This window comes from Suillus paluster (assembly GCF_016628075.1).
Source record: "Suillus paluster strain FC165 chromosome Unknown EDB91scaffold_21, whole genome shotgun sequence".
Classification (NCBI taxonomy): Eukaryota; Fungi; Basidiomycota; class Agaricomycetes; order Boletales; family Suillaceae; genus Suillus; species Suillus paluster.
The window spans coordinates 19608-42026 of record NW_024537581.1 but is presented as its reverse complement, the minus strand read 5'-3'; the positions used below and the strand labels follow the sequence as shown (position 1 = coordinate 42026).

General features: G+C 46.2%; 5 protein-coding genes across 5 annotated transcripts; 2 read left to right on the top strand and 3 right to left on the bottom strand.

Annotated features, from left to right (window-relative positions):
- The first annotated feature begins 503 nt into the window (after window positions 1-503).
- Window positions 504-3311, top strand: EDB91DRAFT_1201225 (cytochrome P450). The gene is made up of 13 exons (XM_041320660.1): window positions 504-625; window positions 677-1368; window positions 1416-1459; window positions 1515-1596; window positions 1650-1720; window positions 1773-1787; window positions 1837-2147; window positions 2201-2256; window positions 2305-2344; window positions 2398-2408; window positions 2458-2634; window positions 2685-2978; window positions 3027-3311. Exons 2-13 carry the CDS (start codon window positions 955-957, stop codon window positions 3177-3179), a joined length of 1668 nt encoding a protein of 555 aa, XP_041177882.1. The 5' UTR covers window positions 504-625; window positions 677-954; the 3' UTR covers window positions 3180-3311.
- A 357-nt stretch (window positions 3312-3668) lies between these two features.
- On the bottom strand, window positions 3669-4790 carry EDB91DRAFT_1128194 (uncharacterized protein). Its single transcript, XM_041318522.1, has one exon. It carries the CDS (start codon window positions 4509-4511, stop codon window positions 3930-3932), a length of 582 nt encoding a protein of 193 aa, XP_041177881.1. The 5' UTR covers window positions 4512-4790; the 3' UTR covers window positions 3669-3929.
- A 1339-nt stretch (window positions 4791-6129) lies between these two features.
- On the bottom strand, window positions 6130-6893 carry EDB91DRAFT_1247626 (uncharacterized protein; the record flags this gene model as incomplete). Its single annotated transcript, XM_041322838.1, has 2 exons — window positions 6130-6681; window positions 6732-6893. 2 exons carry the CDS (start codon window positions 6891-6893, stop codon window positions 6130-6132), a joined length of 714 nt encoding a protein of 237 aa, XP_041177880.1.
- Window positions 6894-10786: 3893 nt separating this feature from the next.
- EDB91DRAFT_302737 (uncharacterized protein) lies at window positions 10787-12446 on the bottom strand. Its single transcript, XM_041326775.1, has 3 exons — window positions 12391-12446; window positions 11971-12337; window positions 10787-11899 (listed from the first exon to the last, which is right to left on the bottom strand). The coding sequence occupies exons 2-3, from the start codon at window positions 12045-12047 to the stop codon at window positions 11233-11235; spliced, it is 744 nt and encodes a 247-aa protein (XP_041177879.1). The 5' UTR covers window positions 12048-12337; window positions 12391-12446; the 3' UTR covers window positions 10787-11232.
- Window positions 12447-17258: 4812 nt separating this feature from the next.
- On the top strand, window positions 17259-18283 carry EDB91DRAFT_1051905 (putative casein kinase I; the record flags this gene model as incomplete). The annotated part of the gene is made up of 2 exons (XM_041313634.1): window positions 17259-17576; window positions 17633-18283. The coding sequence occupies 2 exons, from the start codon at window positions 17259-17261 to the stop codon at window positions 18281-18283; spliced, it is 969 nt and encodes a 322-aa protein (XP_041177878.1).
- Window positions 18284-22419: the final 4136 nt, after the last annotated feature.

The window sequence follows — 22419 nt, the reverse complement described above, 5'->3', positions numbered from 1 at the left end:
AACTGTACCATATTATACTCAGCCTGGACACCGGACGAACTTATACGCGCACCGAAACTTCTCAAACGCGGACCGCTTGGCTATTCGTACTATACTTACACCCCTTACCCTGTTACAACATCCCCCAGTACAGCCCTAACAGGGCACCGCGTCTTAACAGTTTACCTTGTTTGTTGCGGTATATAAATATAGAAATTCTCTCTCTCTCTCGTCTTGAGAGACACTTCGGAGCGATACTTTTGGGATAGTTCAGGGACACCGAGCGCCTAGCGTCGCCTAGGTACCTCTCCACCAATAAGAGCGCACGCTTACTTATGGTTGAAGAAAGTATCAAATGTGAACGTAAACTAGGCCGTCTCTTAGATGTAGTATTATGTATTAGAAAGTGATTGCCGAACACGACTGATAATCAAAAATTGTGTTGTGTTGTGAGAGCGACTCAAGTGCGCATCAGGTGATTACTGAACATGATATCCATCTAAAAAGCCGACTTGGTCGAAGTTCTTCTCTCAAAGTGCTTTTCAGCAGTTCGCTTTTGGCTTAGTTCAGGTTTGCATTCGTAAGCACACATTTTTGGTTATGTGTCCAGCATCTCTACCAATCGCATAAGTGTGTTACTGAAGTCGTAAGCGTTCATTTCAGTGGTTTTGCAGATGCGCCTGACTCGTTGGTGTAGCGTGAGAGCGACAAATCACCGCGACGTGATCTCAAATTTTGCGTATCTCCAACTTGAAGTATCTCCGATACCATAAGGCTCTAACAAATTTGCCAGCGGCTCGCACCAGCTCAGACCTGCTCAGACGTATCACGTTTGAGCAGGTGTCTCAAACTCCCGCAGTCTGTTGCTACCGAAAAGCTGGTGGACTCTGCCACCGCACAAGTGGATATGAAGCTTGTTATAAGAATTCATCTATAAAACTTCTTGATTTCACCCCGAGTACATCATCGTCAAGAATGATGGCATCTAGTACTATCTCTCTACTACCAGTACCACCTGGTTCTCCGTTGAGCCTCTGGACAACCGTGCGTTCGATTGGCGCATTCAATGCTACTTGTTCATTTGCGGCACTGTGGGCTTTTGTCAAAGCTGTAATGGCACTTCGCTGGCGATTGAAGACGACTCGACTACGGGGTCCACCTCGTTCTAGCTTTGTATACGGCGTTTCGAACGATCTCGTCTCATCTAAAGATAGTGCTGCAATGTATGAACGTTGGGCGAAGGAATATGGGGTCGTGTATGTGATTCCGCGCGTCCTTGGGCGGACTAGAATCGTGCTGTGTGACCCAAGAGCTATAGCACATTTTTTTGCCCGAGACACATGGACTTACGTGCAAACGTCCTTTGGGTTGACGTTGGTAGAGATCTCGGTACGGTAATGTCATCTTCTGATCTCGTCTGTCTGATATCTCGTCAGATCGGCAAAGGACTACTATGGTCTTGGGGGGAAAGCCACAAAAGGTGCTGTTCAGTTTTTGTCCTCGCACCAGAGACTGAACAATCTCCTGTGAATTAGGCAGCGGAAGACCCTTACGCCAGCGTTCAGCAACGCGGCTGTTCGGAAACTCGCATCAGTGTTTTATGACTCAGCATACAAAGTAAGGATTTGCGATCTGAGAAATGCAGCATCTCCGAACTTGATACTCTCCAGGTCAAGGGTGTATGGGATACCGCTATAGACTCTAGCAACGATGGGAATACTGTCATCGATGTTCAAAAATGGTACGTAGCCTTTCTGAACGTAGCACTCTTCATGGAACTTAACGACTTCAAGGATGAATCATATCTCGTACGTGATGGATTTATTTGCTATTTGATCCTAAATAAGGCAACATCAGTCTAGATACGATTGGCATCGCTGGTTTCTCCCATGATTTTGGCTCGCTCGACGGGAAGCACACCAGCGTAACCGAAGTGTTTGATTCGTTCGGGAACAACTCACGGCCCTCAGCATTGGGCTTGTTTATCATTGCGCTAGCGCAAGCGTTTCCTATCGTTCTCAAGATGATTCCTACTAAGCGGACGATTCGGGCGAAGAAACTTGGTGCAACCATGGGTGAAATATCCAACAAATTGTTGATTCGCAGTCACCAGGAGAAGGACGCGAGCATGAAAGACGCAGAAGAGAAGTCTGTTATTGGACAGTTGAGTACGTTGTCTAATACATCTATCGAAGTCCCTTCATTTACGCCACGACGACAGTCAAAGCCGAAGATCAGGATGCCCTTCATCTGTCCAAGGAGGAAGTAGTGGCTCAGGTCCGTGGAAACTATTCCAGCGACGATTTTCAAGCTGACGTCCTGCAGATGAAGGTGTTACTTGTTGCGGGTTACGAGACAACATCCAGTGAGTCTATTTCTTTTCCGCTGCTATCATATTGGCTGACGCTTCGTTGGCAGTTAGTCTTACGGTAAGTCTACTGTCTGACGACGTCTGCACGCTATTTATGGAATCATCAGTGGGCACTGATCGAGCTATCGCAACACCCCGATGTCCAAACCAGACTCAGAGAGGAACTACTTGCGTTTGGTGCTGATCCGACATATGACCAATTAAAGGCTAACCTCCCGTACTTGGATGCGATTGTCCATGAAATTCTACGACTCCATCCTCCGGTAATCGAGGCCATTAGACTTGTGAGTTTGCATGTCTAGATGTGAGTAGAGACCTGACAGTAGATCCACAGGCAGCCGCAGATGACGTTATTCCCTTGAGCGAACCTGTGCGCACGGCATCTGGGGAAATGAGCGATAGTATCTCTATAGCGAAGGGGTCAGAAATTATGGTCTCGGTCGAGGCAATCAATCGCTCTTTCGCCGTCTGGGGACCTGACGCAAAGAAATTCAAGCCTGACCGTTGGCTAGCTGAAGAGGGCATCAGTGGGAAGTCCAAGGAAGTCCAAGGTTATAGACATTTGCTATCATTTCTCGACGGCCCGAGGACTTGTCTTGGGAAAGATTTTGCAATCGCAGAATTCAAGGTGATTGCTACGAACCAATCATTTTCAACCTTACTCACTGCGATATAGATGGTTCTATTGGTTCTGGTGAAGAATTTTGTGTTTGAGATGCGGGATGGACCAGATACTGAGGTCGAAGTTGCGAAGGGGATTTTGCCTCGTCCGCGGGTTGTTGGAGAGGATGGTAATGCAGTACCTTTGCGTGTTCGCCGATATGAATGATTCATTGCGCTGCACTGGCCGGTTTAAATCTTGCTCTGTTTTCCTCACTGAATATCCGCAGCTAAAACGTTCGGATTGTATTCACTGATTCTGGTGTAAGCCTATGACATGAATTTTTGAGTCTTTTTGCACGCTTTTAAGGACGGGTACAAACGACTAGCAGGACGCTGAGCGGGAGTCTTCTCGAAACGACAGCCTCCCAAGGACGGACACAAACGATTGACAGGGAGCGAGAGTGTTCTCGAAATGACAGCATCTCCTCCGCTATTGGAGTTAAAAGACTCCCAGTGAGATCATACCGCTTCTCCAGCTCCAAGTCTCAAGTGAGTTTGGCACGCAAGAGGCTAGGGCAAGTGGCAAGTGGATGAACATCTCAGATGGATGAATATAACAAAGAGGGCGAGACAGCGATATAGCAGAAACGAATACGTGGATTTAGAGGCAAGGCGGATAATGATTTTCACGCGCGAAGGCACGCTCCGTCCCTTTGTCACATTTTCTCAGCTAGGCGCTCTTAATTCCTTTAATTCAAGCTCAAGCTTGGGTCTGACTGTGGAAGACCGAGCCTTTGCCATGACCAGGATGATTGCCACTTCTCGAGTCTCATTCAGTATGACTATCTTTTGTGCAAGCCGTTTTATATATCAACAAGCACAGGTTGATACGATTACTTACACTCAACTTTGAAGGACCCACCCGCAGTATGGTACTATTACACGAGCGACATCATGATTGACTTCATTCCATTTCCTACAGATCTGTACCGCACTCTGCATTCACGTCTGCCAAGACACGCGCCCATCGGCCGCCGTTCCAGGAGTGGAACTCTCGGCGTTGTTCTTCATCAAAGATGGTATTCCACCACATCGTTCTACAAGCCACCACCATATCCGCGAACGAGAAAGCATTCCCCATAATCCACTTCCCTCCACTTTTCTGGTACCATTTATCGATTTCATCAAGACCCTTCTTCAAGTCCTCCCACTGCTGCTGTGATTTTTCCTCTACGGCCTCCCAGTGCATTTCGCCAAGCAGCTCCAAGCGCGTCTGAATGAAGTACTCCCTGCTTGAATCGTTCAGGATTTCGAGGGTCTTCGTCAAGATAAAATCAACTGCTTTTCCATAGGCAACACTGCAATATGCAGGCTCGAATAACGCTATCAGAGCATTTGCGCCGCGTGGTATGACCGGCTTCTCTGGATAGGTCTTGTCCAGGTACTCGGCGATCGCTAGTGAATCGGAAACGACAAGTCCAGTGTTGGGATCCTTGATAACTGGAAGGGTGTACCTGCCCCCTTCCGTAGCTGAAGCGCCAATGCCCTTCATAGTCATGGGGATGTCTTTAAACTCTACCCAGACGATCGCATATGGGAGACCTTTGTAACTCAGGCAAAACCTTCCGTTTGCGTGTCAGCAACATCTAGCAATGGCTCTGATTGTGTGACTTGCCTTGTCTTTGCCGGGTTTGGGGCCCATATATTCTTGGGGGCTTTGCTTGGTATGTCGTACAGTATGATGGGCTGCATGATCGAAAATCTGAAGAGGTGACTTGACTCGTTAATCTAGTGTCGACCCCATTGGAGGCAATATATACGTCTCCTCTGCATAGGCTTTGTAACGTTTCATAATGCATGACGATGCATAACCAGAACAGTTCGCCGCCGAATTTCGAACAAATCAATCACCCGACAAATTCTAATCTAGATGCCAATCAGTCTCCCACTACACATCAGATGCCACCTCATCAACGCAGGGTACCAAATCTCCTCAAACTCACTTTTACGATTACGAGGGGGATTTTTTGAGCACCGATGCTAGTGCTATGATTGGTGCAACTGTGACCAGAAACGGCATTTTCCCTCATGACAATCCTCGGATTATGCCCAAAGAGCATACAGAAGGCTCTAGAACACTGTTTTCTGAGCTGCGGCAACCTGTCGAGAGCTGTTGAGTCACTCTAGTCTATCTATATTCTAATCATTGACTTTCGTCTTCGCTGGCGAGGCCCATTTCTAATGAACGAACTGGACACTTTCTGACATTGCCAGCACTAAATAAGTCCAGGCCAAGGACATTGCCCCCACGATACTTTGTGCACCTGGCCTGATCGTGCCAACGTGACAAAGCCTACTACCTATGGTCACCTGTTCTCGACGTTAAAGTATGTACCTTCAGCATCTGAAACGTTCAACTTGTGACTATCAACTCGACGTCATTGTTGATCCCGAATCTAGTAGAACCTCTTGGAAACTCGTCGGTCTCCTTCGTCTCCGTGTTCAGTCATGCCTCTGAAGGATTCCAAAAGAGGCCACGACCTGCCACGACACGGGTGTTTGCTGTGACAAACTCTCGCACTAACATGAGTGTCCACCGGATCCAGGTATTAAGCTCCTGCCGGATATTCTGTAAAATGGCAAATCCAATTAAATTCAAGTGCTTAGTACAGATGCTCTGGGCTCAATGTCGTGGTTTGGCAATCTCACATAGTATTGGTTCGACAATTTACAATGTGCGTGTGACCTGTGCCAGATATCTGTTTTCGCTTTCAATGTTACATGACCATCAGGAAAATTCAAAAGGTCTTAGCCAGCCTTCGTTGGCATTAGAGCATGCATTCAGTACATTTTAAGATCACTCCCCCCTGAGGCTAATCAAGCAAGGTTGCTTCCTTAAATTAGTACTTATATTTCGGACTTGCGAAGGCAACTTCCAAGGATACAAACCTATGCATTTGGATCATTCTTGGTGGTATTCAACGGCACTGAGGACCAGTAGCAGATGGATAACATGCCAGGGTTTATTTGGTACATGAACCAGGCGACCTTGTAGCACATAAAAGGCCAAAGTACGACAAGTTTAACACCCAGCTTCATGTAATGTCTACTATAATAAGAGGCGCACAGCCATATCTGGATAGTACATTAACTCTACGTAGTGTAGTATATTAGATTTAGTAAATGCCAGGTAGGAGCCGGTACTTGACAACCTTAGCCCAATTCTCCCACTCTTCTTTGGATATTGACTTCACCATCTCATCCTCATGATCGATCCTAAGCACGAGGCTTGTTATAGCAATTATTCTCTGCGCTAGCAATGCCAACAGAATTGCTTTCAGTCCGAAGATATTTAAAACGCCTGAGCGTCTAATGAACGAGGACCACGATCCGTGCAAGATGAACATGCCGATGGTCAGCACGACTGCTCCCACGTATGATGGATGGCGTACGACCGAGTATGGTCCAGTCGTGACAAGCTTGTGCCCCTTGCGAACACTGAGCTTGAATGTGAAAAATCGCCCGAGGGTGCGGAAACACCACCAGCGTAGTAATCCCCCCACGGCCATGAGTGCGGTGCCGCAAAGAAGAGAAGAATTAATGGGTATGTCTTGAATCGTTCGAAGCAGACCAACTGCATCTTGCATTCCACTGGGAAGAGCGATGGGGTCTACCACGCGGGAGGCAATGACAGCAACTTCTGTGAAAGCAACAGCCCATGAAAGTGTCTAGAACATCGTTCGTCACAGAGGATCGTGGACAATTAATGAACAGTTACCTTTGTGAGCGGGAGCCCGTATTTTCTATCCTGCATGAGAATCCACTCGATAGAGCTGTAGTGAACAACATCATTGCTTGTGGGGTGATGGGGGGGTGTGCCAGCTACGTGCAAGGCGACAGGGGCCGAGAGAATGAGTGGTATTGTGAGGAGGGACTCCATTTTCGTGAAGAAAGCTCCGCCTTGTCAGTTGCTTTTATCCGTGAATACATTCCGTAAGTAGTCAAGTATCACAGCTGGAATAGCCGATCCAGCACGATCCACTGCATACTGGGAATTGTGTGATAAAGGGGTACCTGTGGGTAGGATGTACCCATTTGAACAGAAACAGAATCTGATCGAGTGACGCTAGCCTCGGATGATCCCATCTAGCATCGCAATCTGAACACTCACTCAGCTTGCTACTACCATCAAAGACATGGAGGGGCTTTTTCATTTCTTCTGTTTATGTCCGTTTTGTTTTGGAAGGATATCCGGTTGTTCTCCCATTGGCATACGAACTTATTAGTCTCCGAGGCTGGACCGGTACTGATACGGACGTATGACAATCGATACTTATGTCGTGTGTTGCACTAATATAACGCTTGCGCGCTGGTGATGCGCATAAGCCCGGGCGCCTGGTTATGATCCAGTATCCTGCAGGAATGCAGAATGATATATGTGAGAATGGACTGCACCTGAGGCCTGAGGACTCGCGTATTTAATTTAAGTGCGGTTTTCCGCTGACTGGGTGACTTCCCGTAAGGCTTTACAGACAAATTTCTGTTAATCCTCATGCCTTAGCCGAATAGCCGCGCTGGATTTGGAAGGTAGCTGTCAACGCCTGTCAAATGGTTGCTCTCGCACTCCATCAGCAAATGCGACTTTGTTCGAAAGCACTCACAAAACGCTCGTGTGCATATTCTTTTTGGTTTAGTTCAAGTTTGCGTTCGTAAGCACACATTTTTGGTTATATGTTCAGCATCTCCACCAATCGCATGAGTGCGCTACTGAAGTCGTAAGCGTTCATTTCAGTGGTTTTGCAGATGCTCGTCTGTAAATCTGCCAATCTGTGGAGGGGTAGCTACCCCTCTGTAGATTTCTGTAAATTGTCGGAGTGCACTAAATGTCTGATTCGGGCAATTTTCTTACTCTGTTTAGATGGCTCGCTCCCGGAATTGTCGTCCGGATCATTGGTGTTGTTCCCAGTCCATCGTCTTCAACTGAGTTCTTACGGTTTACAGATTCTGTCCGTAAATTAGCCGATGTCGAGCGGTCAAACTTTTACAGACAAGCTTGTTTCTGTAAATTCTTACGGGAAGTCACCCACTGTTTCAACTCCGCTCGGCCTATGCATTAACTCCCATCTTCGCTGGCGACTCGGAGAGGCCCATTTCTAATGAACGGACTGGATACTTTCTGACGTTATGCGCTGTCAACTACGACACTGGCCTGGGCATGCCAACGTGGCAAAGCCCGCTACCTATCGTTACCTGTTCTCGATGTTAAAGTACCTTCAGTATCTGAAACGTTCAACTTGTGACTATTAACGCGACATCTACAAGCCTGTTTTCAACATTTAGACAAACCGACCTATGACCTGCGACACCCTGAAAATTTGTCTGTCGTGTTTTTACAAAGCTTTCGTCGTTACTCCCGCGGCCGAATCTAGTGATTTGAATTGGAGTGATAACGCTGTCAGTTTTTTTTCGCTCGTCTATGAGGGGTACCGCTGGACAAAATATTGCGCCGAAGAATTCAAAATTTGTTAACAAATTTCAATTGTCGCTCACTGCTCAGAGCCCCGGCTTCTTCCTCAAATCATAGAGTCGACACCAGCCTTACGGGCTGTTTCGCTTCCCCTGTGGACAGCAAAGGCGGCGTTGAACACCATTATACCAAAGTGCATGTAGATGTGAACCCTTCACAGCGGCTTGCTGTGTCCACTTTTGAAAACCTCTTTCAACAAATGGTACCGGTGTTGTGACTGTCGGTTCTTCTGTCTATTCTATTCCGTTGCTCACTCGATTGCATGCTGTACTACCCACGCCGCTTCAAACCAGTGCCTGTACAAGGAGGTCTCTGCAAACGAAGATGAATACTTCCAGTCCTCCGCCAGCACTGACATGCCGCGATACGATTAGTCATATGTCCACCCAGTCAGAGTACAGGTGTCACGAGGAACTTTTGGATGGTCGACATCAACTGCGCATCATTTGCGGCAGTGAACAATACTACTACAGCTACCAGTACATCATTTTCATGTGCAATTAAATTCCTACAATTTACCTTCTTCGGTGCGAGTACGAAGGTGTCAATGATGCGATGGTCATCAAGGCACTCTCAGTCAATGCCTAAGCTTAGTACGCCGCTGTGACACCCACCAGTGTCCTTTGCTGCTGTCGAAGCCGCAGACGCGGATGTTATCCCGAGGCTCGCATATGCGCACGACTACAGTCTTGTGAGAGTGGTGTATCATGATCAGGTTGACATCCCCCGTCAGGACTGTGCAGCACATCGGTACGACAAGACCCTCGACAGCCGCTTCACCCCGATTCATGTCCAGACTCCACTTAGGCGCGTTTTGTCTTCTTCATTTTGCATGCTATATGCGTCAGCTCCAACGCCGCATATCTGATTTCGAGTGACCTGGGGACACCTATCACTAAATTACAGCAGTACGTACACAGTGCACTCACCTCTTAATGCCCCAGATACTAAATAGCCTTTTCATCCGCAACAGGCTTTGCAGACCTCACAATGGAGTTGTAGACATCATACGCGGTATCATCTATGTCCTTGAAGGACGTATCAATGTCCGGGTGCTTGAAAGAAAGATCCTAGAGCTCAGTAAGACAAGATCGGACTGCTGGTTGTGTTGTATGTCGTCGGTGCCGATAGGGCATGCGCACGGACACTATGGACCACTTGATGGGCCTTGGCCGTGGCTGCTTGATATCTACAGATTGGTCGATGTGTATTGCGGCAACAACTTGGAAAGTTAGGCGTTCGACAACGATTCAACAATCAATTGGCGTGTGTGAACTTTGAAGTGGAAGCAGTAGATTTTCTTGCTCGAAATTTGGATTCTTGATTACATAATTATGACGTTGTAGTTTGCAACGAAAATTTATGTCTCATTTTGTCCGGCGGAACCCCTTGCATACTCGTCATTCGAACACGAAAATAAACTGTTATTGAGTTCGTGTGACTTGTGCTAGGTGTCTATTTTTGCTTTCAATATTGCATGAGCTGTCGAATCGAATGGAATATACTGTACAGCGTACCTAGTGCTGCCGTGGACCAGTTCGGAACCGCGGACTTTTGGTCTAGTTCGCATGATTCTCGGTTCTGGCGTTGGACGAACGATTCAACTTTGGTTCGGACCCGTCCCGTCCCGAACCCCGAACCGTTTACACCAACATTATATTTTCGATTTTGTCTTCGTACCTGGTCTGCATGTATTGGCGTGGTGGTGACCGACTCGGACTTACCATAGCTGATGGCACGTTTCAGATTTCCCCCCAGATGAGTCAAAGTCACGTGGTCACTAAGTAACTATGATCGCTGAGCAACAGCAACCACAAAATATCACCAGCAAATCGTCGATCAGAGGAACAAGATCAAGATCAATCAGTCCATGTATTTGTACAAGAGACTCGGACCGGGCGCTTTAAACTCAAGTTCTATCCCACATCTTTATTTACTATCTCCCGGCGGAAGTTAAGTACCCATCACCCTCATCAAGCCCGACCCTCGTACTATTAACTAGAATATGCCAACGAGCTATGACTCATCTGGCGAGGCTCAGACCGCGACCGTGGCGTGTGCCTGGTCAATACATCATTTCATTCCTTATCATGATTATGGTGCGTACCCACACGCTACTCTAACACCGACTCTGATATCATTCGTGAAAGGGGGTTCTCGGTTCTCTCCTAACCTCCTCCGAACCGGACTGAACCGGACCACGACAGCACTAGGAACGGGTCCCTGAGGGCCTGCGATTTATGCGTGGCTTGCTTCCAAGTTCCAACCTTCTGCTGTAAGTTTATGCTCAAACTAGAAAATGCATTGACTTGATTGCATTTGATCTACAGCATTAGCGACGCACTCGCTGCTATACAACGCGCACATCGTCATCGTACGTGAAGGCGAAGTCTGATGCACTTGAACACTGGCAGGAGAACTGACCAGCATTGCAATAATTCATTCGTAAGTTTAAATTTGAGGTGTTCGAACATTCAAGCCTGACCCGTGCACTGTAAAATTGACATCCCTCAAGTTCAAGTATAAAGCTCCTTGAAAAAACACGTCTTTCTGTCGTTACTCAGTTCTGAGTCCCCCAAGTAGTCAGACCAAATAAGATGGAGGTCAGTCGCTTCTTCTTGTATGCATGCGCACCACACGACTGTTGTGGCAAGTTTGTGCCGTTGGTGACTTGAGTATCCGTTCAGCTGTCGAAATGATTCATTATCGTTTCATCAGAGTTTCTGGAATCGATTCTATACACGCAGGGCATCTAAGCCAATTTACACTCCTTCTCAACATCCGCAAGGACTTGGGCCCATTTCCCGCCATTCCAAGAACTTATCCTAGCCCACTCATCATCCTTCAGTACTCGTTTCCACATCAGCAAGAAACAAGCGACAATGATGTCTGCATATGAGAAAGTTTCGCCCATGATCCACTTTCCGTCACTTTTCTGGTACCATTCGTACGCAGCAGTATTGAACATCTTCTCTAGCAGCTCCCAATCCGCATCACGCTTCGGGCCCTCGGGAGATAATTCATCCCGAGGCATCTCAGGCGGGAAGTCCGCCGAACGAACTCGAATGAAGAACTCGGCACTAGCTGGGCTTAATACTTCCGCGCAGCGTGCGACGAGGAACTTCATCACAGAGCGAACCAAGCCCATAAAGGTCGAGTCGAAAGCGCGAATCAGAGGTTCTGAGTTATTTGGGAAAATGGGCTTTTCGGGGTATGTCTTCTCGAGGTAGGAGGCAATCTCAAGGGAATCGCTGATGAGGGAGCCAGTGTTTGGGTCGCTGAGGACAGGGACAGTATAGACGTCTGAGCCATCTCGGCGTTTGCTAGGCGTTGCGCCGATGGATTTCATAGCGATGGAGATGTCTGAGTATTCAACCCAGACGGTCACGAATGGAATATCCTTGTAGCTCAAGACGAACCTGGGGGCGCAGTGGACTTTAGTCAGACACCAAAGCTTGGAGCATCCTCATCAATGGCATGAATTACTGACCTCGGCTTCGCGGGGTTAGGTGACCAGTGATTACCTGGTAGTTCGGAGAGGGTGTCATACAGGATAAGTGGCAGCATCAGATAGGCTATTGGGACGTGGGGTAAACGGTACTGCGGTCAAACTTATAAACATCTTTCAACCGAGTTTCATTCGTAATCACTGAGTCATCTAGGCTTGATAAGCGCGCAGCGATGTCGTTAGATCAGGACAGGTGCTGCGCACGGCGCTCGAGATGGTATCGATCTACTGATGGGCTGCGTGTTGGATTCCGGTCACGTACCGACAAGTCTGGGACACCGCAGGACAACTCCAACCGGCCCTGACGGACAAGCAACCGGACTCGTAGGATAGTTTAACTCCAGAGATGCTAGGAATCCAGACTAGGTTAGCATTATAAACCCTATTTAGTAAATCATTCACTGCGGAGTAGTGCTTTACTGCGCAGAGCACTGTACATCACATACCGGGATGAAAGGTATCCCGGATTACTCAGGACAAGCAGTGTTATCATAGCATTGGTCGTAGACTAGGCCATCAGGAAAAAGCCAGCTGGCTATATAGTACTATATAGAGTCAGGGTAGTCAGGGTAGCTCGGTAGCTACCTGCCCTGTATATAGCCAATGAGGTAACTATGTCATACTACATAGTGATATATAGTGCTACCAGGCACTACTGTAGTAGACTGTAGTAGGCTGTACTATCAGTTATCACAACTTCGGTCAACCACTGGTTCGGACACTTTGCAATATCTCACTCAACTCTGCTTCAAATCATATTCTGTTCAACCACATATCATTGTACACTTATAATACACTACTGCGAAGTTGAATAATTGAAATTGGTCAAGAAATGGTTGAGATCCTTGTTCAGGTGTGACAGAGCCAAAAATCACGTCTGCTTGTCACCAAGCTGAGTCTGCTGTAGCGGTGTTTCAAATCTGCTGAACATTCACAACAGCATTAGCATTTGTGCTCACCTCAACTTGGAACAGCGCATGGGGTGCACTCGAGGCAGGGGTGCCCATACCCAAACTGTGAGCAAAATCCAGTGCAAGTCGCGGATTCAAGAAGTCCTTGCTGGAGTTCAAGGAGGAACATATAAGAGTTATAGGGCAGCAGCAAGGGCTCACCAGGTGAGATCTGGGATAGTCTATGTTTCAATGAATCACCATATTTAATAAGACCCCACATCTTTTGTTTAGGTTTCATTCCAGACTCTACATGATCGTGCAACCAGGCTCCATCAATCAATTCAAAGTTCTGCCAGGAAGTGCCAATTGTTGAGCCCATCACAGGAAGCTGCACTGCTGGATTGGTGCCACCTCAACTCAAGCTTTACCACACCTCTCCATGCTCGTGCTTTATGGACTCGCATGTTTGAGATATGTCATAGACACCCTGGCCTAAATTGGGTGCACCGTTTCTTACGCTGTCATCCTTGTCTCATCATGGCGAAACCACGAGGACTCAATCTGAAAAGAGCGCAGAATTTTAATAGGAAAACTGTTGGGGATTATTTTAACATGCGTAAGGAGGTTGACGACAGGTACAATAAGATCCCTCCAGAGCACAACTGGAACATGGATGAGAAAGGCAATCAGATGGGAGGAGGTTGAAAGGGTGATGGCACAAAGTATATCTTCTGGATTGAAGATAAAGAGCGATATTGTATGCATAGTGATAACCTAGAACTGGTCACAATTCTTGAATGTGTCAATGCTGCAGGCACAGCGATGCCGCCTTTTTTTGTCCTCTCTGATGGACCTGTCGCAGATCATGGAGATATTGAGGGTATTGGCGGGTAAGTCTAGTACTTATAAAGCTATCAAAATGATCCTATTAACAATTGTCTAGTATTGCCACATCCCCAAATGGCTGGACTAACCAGGCCATCAGTGAGTTCTGGTTCACCAAAGTATTCCTCCCAAATGCTGAAAAATGTCGTGTTGACCCGGAAAAACCCATCATTTTGAATATGGATGGGCATAACTCGCATGAAACAGATGCAATCAAAGTTGTTGCATATGATAACGACGTAATCATCATTGCTTTCCCTTCCAAAACCACGCACAAACTCCAGCCCCTTGATGTTGGTGTTTTTTCCTCAGTCCAACACAAATGGATCTCACATTGTGACAAACAACTTGCAGAAGGAATCAAAATAAACCACTACAATTTTATTCTGGAATATATGTCTATTCGACATGTCATGACACCAGCTTTGGTCCAAAAAGCCTTTCAACACACTGGAATACACCCTCTTAACCCTGATGTCTTCACTGACAAAGATTTGCACCAAGTCAAGCCACCTCCACAACCACACACGTCCCAAGTTCATATCCCGAAGAGGTCCCATCATCGCCAGTTTCTTTTACCATGGAGGTGTCAGAAGATGAATCTGACTTGGAATATATGGAGTTGGATGATGAGGACCTTGACAGCTTGTCAGGATTGGAAGGAGATGAGGAAATTTATTTTGCAGACCATGCCCCACAGGACACCTCAGCACTTCAGCTCCCGAGCAACCCCTCTGTAGTCACCTGCCCAGCACAGCCACCCCTGGACGGTCATGCCAGTGAGCTAGTTCTCCCGCAACCTACCCCCCCAGAGACTCCACTCGCTAGCCCATCGATCTCAAGACAGAGCACACGGTCATCCTCTGTGCAGTTCACAGGCCCTATTCTTGCAATACCATCATATGCACAATGTATGATGCAAAGTCGAGAAGAGCTCTGGGATTACATCTCACGACTGCACAGCCAGAACTGGGACTTGATGGAGACTGTCGCTATGCAGTCTGTGCAGCTCGAAGCAGCAAATGCACACTGTACAGTGGCATCGCATGAGAATATGCAGCTGTGAGAGATTCATTCGAACAAGCAGAAGCAGAAAGATTATCAGTCAATGAGGTTACCGGCTCGATTCATTATGCACCCAGAACTGCGTGCAACATTTGAGGCAGATCATGCTGCCTGAAAGGAGAAAGAGCAGGCAGAGGTGGCAAAACAGGCGCAGAAGAAAGCTGAGAACGATGCTCGGACAATGAAGATCAACCAAAATGCAGTAATGAAAAATTTTGATGCTCCACTCTCCTCATACAAGCTTAAGGACAATTTTCTCACTATTGCGCAAGCTCTTGGACTCGCTGTTGAAAAAAAGGACACAATTGCTTCACTGACTAACAAAATCAAGATGCACCTTGATGAGCACCCTGCACTGGCAGATAATGCACATTTTTCTGCATTGTTTCAAGTCGGAGGTGCAAAATGTCGCACACATCTGAGACACACCCCACTTAGCAAGGACTCGGCACCTAATATCAATGCTACTAATAGCAGTCATTCAGTGTTGTCCCCCGCACCACATCTTGGCTTTGGCTCATTACTTCCAGTCTCATGGCCACCTGCAGGACTCGAACACATGTGGCATACTCCCCCTCTTCCTTTAAGCTTACAATATCAATCACACTCATCAGCTAATACTCAGGCTATGTCCCATGGATCTTACACACCACCTACTTACTCCTTCACAGCACCTTCTTTTGTACCTAGTCAACTAAATAGTTCCTACAGCCCTCATAATTTTGTAGCAGTTTATAATGCACATTCAAATGAAATCTTTTTTATTGTTTAAATTTTACTTAGACACTATGAAGCCCATGTACTTAGCAAATGCTGAAGCACTGATACTGGATGCTGAGTGGAGCTTGTGTTTGGCGGATGTGACATTGTGTGACTGTCTGAACCAGTGGTTGATCGAAGTTGTGATAACTGATAGTAGTAGTAGGCTGTAGTAAACTGTAGTTTGTAAAAGTGCTACTACAGGCAACTACCAGCAGCTATACAGCACACTGTAGGGATAGTAGCACACAACAACAGCTACCAGCAGCTCCTAGCAGCCATATAGCACACTGTAGGGATAGTAGCACATGAAATAGCACAGTGTGGGTACAACAAGTGCAGCGGAGAGAAATCGATCTACTACACAGTTGGGTCTTTGCTGCCTACTGCCTCACTTGAGAGCAAGCACATTCAACCCTAAAGGGGATTGCTACTGGGGAGTACTAGTCTCTGTCTAAACGACCCTAATCAACCCTCCCGCAGGTAGGATGAGGATCCGCAAAAATGCGGAACAAGCGGAACTCGCACAGAACAAGCGGAACCCGAGCGGAACTCAAGTGGAATGGAAAGGAATGAAACAGAACTCAAACGGATAAAGCGCAGAACGTACTGATTCATTGGAACTCGCAGGCGAAGTCGAAGGAAGTATATCACAAGGTTAGATTGATAGTGGGCATAAGTCAAAGCGATCCTCTAGTAAGGTGAAGGAAAAGTGGGAAGGTAAAAGATGGGATTCGATAAAAATACCCCCAAGCCCTGAGTACCACTACTTAAAGGGAAGATTATTTTTAAGGAACACTGAGGTACAGGTAGTAAGTCTCTCAGGAAGCGGAAGTGAAGGCAGGCAGTGCACATGGGTGCAATACTCCGGAATAGGGGTCCATGCCATAAGGGCATGTGTCAGTTTGATCCGGATAACGTTAGGAACAGCGGGAAGAGGGATACAGCGTACCAATGGACCTGGAAGGATGGGGACAGGACATGCGAAGGTTGTCCGACGATGCATGGGAATATCGGATAGTGCGGGCGGGTTCCGAAGGATGCACGGGAATGCGGAACCCATCGGACGATGCTCAAGAAACGCGGAATGTGTGGAATACGCGGAACTGATGTGAGACGATGCGGAAAGGACAGGGTTTTACACCTACAGTGGGGGAATTCCCCACAACAGAAACAAATGAATTCAAATGCCTAACACAAGCTAGCCACAAGTAGCTGGGAGAATGATGTATCATGTACTGGTACTGTGGCAAAAGTGTGATACATGAATGGCTCTAAGTTGCAGGACCCAGTGATACATCATACCTAGTGAAGTCCTAGCTCGGCTATGGCTGACTCAGCTTTGGCTTTTACTGGATATGCATCAGTTCGGTTGGCAGTAGGTGGGCTCAGTTAATTTTTCAGTTTGGTTCACCTCGCTAGCTGCATGAACCAACTCCAGGCCAACCACATGTGGAAGGCAGCTTGAGCTGATTTGGGTTGACTTAAGTCAGTTAGAGCAGGCTCCAACCAACTGGAAGCCAGTGTTGATGAAACATTTTCTTTCCTTTCCTATCTCTACAAATAGCCCACCACACTATCATCCATGAACAAGGTCCCAATTTGAGTTCATGGCAGGTTTAGGCTGGGGGACATTTTGGGATCTGGTTCATATGGTATGTTGGCCACATGTACAATGTGAATTTAAATTCAACATATGGACTCCACCTAGGCACTGTATACTGTGCATGGAACATTCTCAATGATACTGATCTTGCTATCAAACTTGAGCCTCTCACCAATAATTCAACTTCTTTGGAGCATGAATATCACATCTTAAAACAGCTTGAAGGTGGAGTTGGGATCCCACATGTATTTTGGTTTGGCAGAGAGGCAGCATATCATGCTCTGACTCTCGACCTCCTTGGCCCATCACTACATAATCTCTTTCTTGCACACAATCAAATGTTTGACCTCCATACTGCTGTTAATCTGGGAGACCAACTGGTAAGTTGGTTTATGGTGGGTTGTGGCACTGACAGATGGCCTGACCTATTTCCCAGCTCTCATCTCTGGAGTACATTCACTCACGTAATTACGTTCACAGTGATATCAAACCTCACAATGTCCTAATTGGTCGAGGCAATTTAGGACAAACTGCCTTTATTGTTGATTTCAGTGCTGCAAGGGAGTACTGGAATACTGAAGCCCACACCCATATGCCATTTTGCCATGGTAGACGTCTTACTGGCACTCCTGCGTTCGCCTCAATCAACAACCATCTAGGAGTTGTGCTGGGCTGTTGTGACGATCTCAAGTTACTTACATACATGTTAATTTATTTCTTGTGTGGCTCCCTTTCATGGTTGACCAGTGACCACAAGAAGTTCTCTAGCTCTTCTATACTGGCATGTGAGGTGGACACCACTATTGAAGTCTTATGTCATGGAACTCCTTCTGAGATTGCAACTATGTTGATTTACTTGTGCTCTCTTGCATTTTCAGAGGATCCTGACCATGATTACCTTCAATCATTGCTCAATGATATTTGCACTACATTACCACCATCAGCTGCATGCTCACTGGATCTCGGTCAGCCCAGTGATCTCATCATGCATTCCACTTCATCCCCAAAAGGTCACTCAGTGGCTCTGTGTGAAGTTGACTGTCAACTGAAGACAACAACTCTTTGCAGATTGACTTGTCATGTGTGAGTAATTATGTTCACCTTCCTGCATTTGTGAACTCAAACCTTGAAGTTTGCACCCACATAATGGCACCCCAAGATCTATCACTGCTTCCAAGACTTCACATAGAAGCAAGATCTAGTTATGTATATCATGCATTCTTTCAATTTATTTCCTTTCTTTCGATAGCGCAGGTTTTTCATGTAGGCTCTATGACAACATATTGTGTTTATGTAACAACTCAGGAAATACTATGTCAGCATTGTCTCTGCAAATAGACAGTGTCTCTCCACTCTTGACAATGCTGTGCACAATCAACTGTGAGTGAAGGCATTCAAGTTAGTGAGCACAGTTTGTGCTAACGTCAAACCTTAACTATCTTTGATTCACTGTCCACAATGAATAGTTTGTATGGAATGTGGGGGATACAGTAGCTTTCAAATATATTGAGAAGCTGGGTTTTGAAGAAGCAATGATGCAGCACAACAAAGTGCACATGCACATTTTTAGATGACTCAGTGAGCACTGGACATGTACATAATTACTGATATCACATGTTATTACTGCATACTTCTATGAAGTTCCACGTCCCATCCCCTTAGTAAGTCAAATTGATATCAATGCACAGGATTCATCTGAACATATCACACCTCATGTTCTGCCTTCATCATATCTCTAGAGCTCCTGCAGATTGGCTGTGGGAAAGATGAAGTTCATATAGTCCTCAACTTGTTATGACTTAGTCAAGCCTTATCGAATTCCCAGCGACTTTGAGGTAAGCCATCAATAACTATTCATGACTCATGAGATTGAGATCTCTAATAGGCCACATGTAAGGGTTACAGTGTGCTGCATAGCACATAGGACCTTTCGTCAATATGCCACTCAATTTTCATTGGAACCCTTACTGTGGGATCAGTCATTCTGCTAGTGGGAAGGGTGCAGAGATTATGGACCGGGTCTGTACTTTTATTCAGTATGTTCAACTGACTGTATTGTTGATCATGAAACCAGTGCAGTTGAAGGCATAAAACTATGAATATCTAACTCATGATTGCATGAGGCTTGAGATCAGAAACCTTGTTTGCTGTCCATTCAGCAGAGGTTACATACATGTAAGGTTCCTCAGCTTAGCAAGCCCCAATAGGCTAATCCAATAATCACCTGCTTGAACAGGTTAATTCAGCAGAGAATTGTGCTTTGGGGTGATATCCAGTGGCAAGCGCAGTGTGCCTCACAATTTGAGGGTCCAATTCACATATTGCACTGAAGGTACCCCCAGGCTGTATGTGCTGTGTTCTGTGCTTCTTTTTGATCTCCATTTATTTTTTATTCTTAAGGCTTTGGGTTGGAAAGATCCCTGTGACACTCTTGACTTGGAGTCACGCAAGTTTGTTAAACCCTGTGTGTTACCATTAGGTGAGTCAGTGCTGCTGTGTATGCTGGCATTCCCCGAAACTTATACAACAAAAGTTTATATAGATCAGTGATTCTCTTACTGGATTCTTAACACTTCCAAGCACAATGAGGCATGGCAGTGTATGCTCGGATGTGATAATGATTCTGTAGTAGGAAGAGGTGTAAAGGTGTTTGTCAATTTGAGCGTGTGGGGGTCATAGAAACTTCACCGAATGTAGTCTTCAGTCTGCCTGTTGTGTTAATGAAATGGATGAGATGTGGGATGGTGTTGTGGTCTGTCAGGAGATACGGGAGCAATGAGGCTTTGCAACCAGCACTTGAGAGTGGGTATGTCATTCTGGGCAATATTGGGGACATGCAAATAGGAAGTGATGAACAGTTTCTTCTATTTGTGGACAGCAAGAACAGAAGGGAGTAGGGAACTTGTTAATGCAGTGAAGATATTTGTTGAGTGGTACATGTTGCATGCATAGACATATTAATAATACTGTTAAACATTTTGTAAGAGACTTTGTTGGTTTAATGAATGAGCAATGTAGAATATTAGGATCAATACTGTGTGTGCAAGTGTAGCACAGAGATTTTTCCCATATTCTTGTCCATCAGGCTTGGGTGTTCTGGTGGTGGGCTTGCTTGAGGGCAGAGATACTGAGAGGGAGTGAGTCTAGGTGGAGGTAATGGGGTGGGTGATTAGATGGGCTGTTATTATGTCTTCCTTCTGCTGCACATTTTGCTTCTTTATCAGCTTCTTCATTGCTGTGGATGTCTGAGTGTCCTGGAACCCAGTGAACAGTGACATCGAAGTCCTCATGATCGGTTGCGATCTTCTGCATCATGTGTCTAAAGCGGTCCAATATATAGGAGCCTGGGCAAGTGCAAAAACTCTCTCCACTTAGGATTGTTGCTTGATTATCAATGGAGATGGTGATGGGGAAGTGCAGGTTGTGCTCTGTTGCTATCAACTTTACAGCTAAGTTTAGTCTAACTTCCTCTGCTTCAAATACTGTATGTTCATCCTTGGTTCCCAGGTAGTAGCATAGGACATGGGGAGGGGCCTCTGCTTGGAAGAGGACTGTGGATGCACTGATCTTGTCATTGTGGCCTGATCCGTTGCTGTAAACTTAAATGGATTCTGTTAGTTTCTCATGGAGCTCCTTTGCTGCTTCCTTGGATGGTATAATACTTGTTTTGAAGGGGTTTTTGGTGGTGGGGGGATGGTGTGCGGGAATGAGAGTTTTGATTTCATCGAGAAGAAGTGAGTAAGCTTGTGCAAGGAGGAGTAGTGAGTGGATACATAGTGCTTGGTAGCATGTTGAACTGGGGCATAGAGAGGGTGAAATTGTAGATGTGCAGTAGGATGAACAATGGCTCTGTGACATGTGTTATGCAGGGCAAGCATAATGAGAAGTACATTAGCATGAGCTTCTAGGATGTCTCTAGCAGTTGTTCTTAAGGTTCCTGTCATAGCTAGTGTGGCAATGCGCTGTATAGAGGAGAGCCTTTTGGCTACCCCTAACGATCCACATTGAGGGAGGTCCAAACTATCCTTGAATGCAGGGGTGAACCATAAGTCAGCAGTGTAGAACATCTTCGGGATTGCTACCACTTGTTATAGTTGGTGCATGAGCTGGATTGGGATGCCTTTGGCCATTGAAGAGAGTTGTTGAATCTATAGGATGTATATGGTACCTCTGGCTACTGCATTGTCAACTTGCGCTGCCCAGTGGAGTTCTTGATCCATCATGATACCTAGGAAGCAATGCATTGCAGTGGGATGGATGGTGGACCCTTGGATGGACATGCTTGGTTGAGGCTTGTTCTTGTTCATTAAGAAGTCCATTAAGGCGAATTTGTCAGTTTTGAAGCATGAATTATGGTCATGAGACCATTCAAATCCTCCTCCAGGTCTTTCTAACATATCCATCAGTGTGAGATGTGTAGTCTCAAAGTCATCTGTGATGGCAATGAATGCTGCATCATTGACGAAGGCTAGTGTTAGTTCCTTGAGAATCTTACAGCTGGTTCTTGGTTTGGCAACCTCTACTAAGTCAGAGTTATAGATAATATATAAAATCATGGACAAGAGGTCTCCTTGCCCTATACCATTGGTGATTGGGATCTAGTTGGAGGTAAATCCATTGAAGTGTAGCTGTGTGAATCTGTCTGTCAGTACTCATTCAGTGAAGTCAACCAGTACACTTGAGATACATCACATCTTCATGTTGTGGAGGAGGCAATGTGTGACTGTATTAGGAAAAGTGCCTTCAATATCAAGGAATAAGACAGAGGTGACACAGTGAGAGTGCCAGGCATCTTTGATAGTGGCTTTGAGCAGGTGTAAGGAGTCAGTAGTGGAGCGGCTGGGTTGACCATCAAAATGAGTGTTCAGTAGTAGATGATGGTGCTCCAGGATGTAAGTTAGTTGTTCCGCTGCTATTGCTGTCAGCAGCTTACACATGGTGTTGAGTAGTGTGATGGGTTGATATGCCTTGGGAACTGCGTAACTGGGTTTACTGCCAGGGATCATAATAGGTTCTGTGAGTAAAGACTGCGTTAAAAATGGAAACAAGATGAGGAGTTAAGGTGGAAGAGCATCGCTTAAACACAATGTTACAGATCCCATCAGGACCAGGGGCTTTATAGCCACTAAGATTAGTAATAGCACATTTAATCTGTTCTGCAGTGAAGGGGGTGTGCAGTGTGACCAGCCTGGGGTAGTTGGTATCTGGGGGGACAGAGTTAGC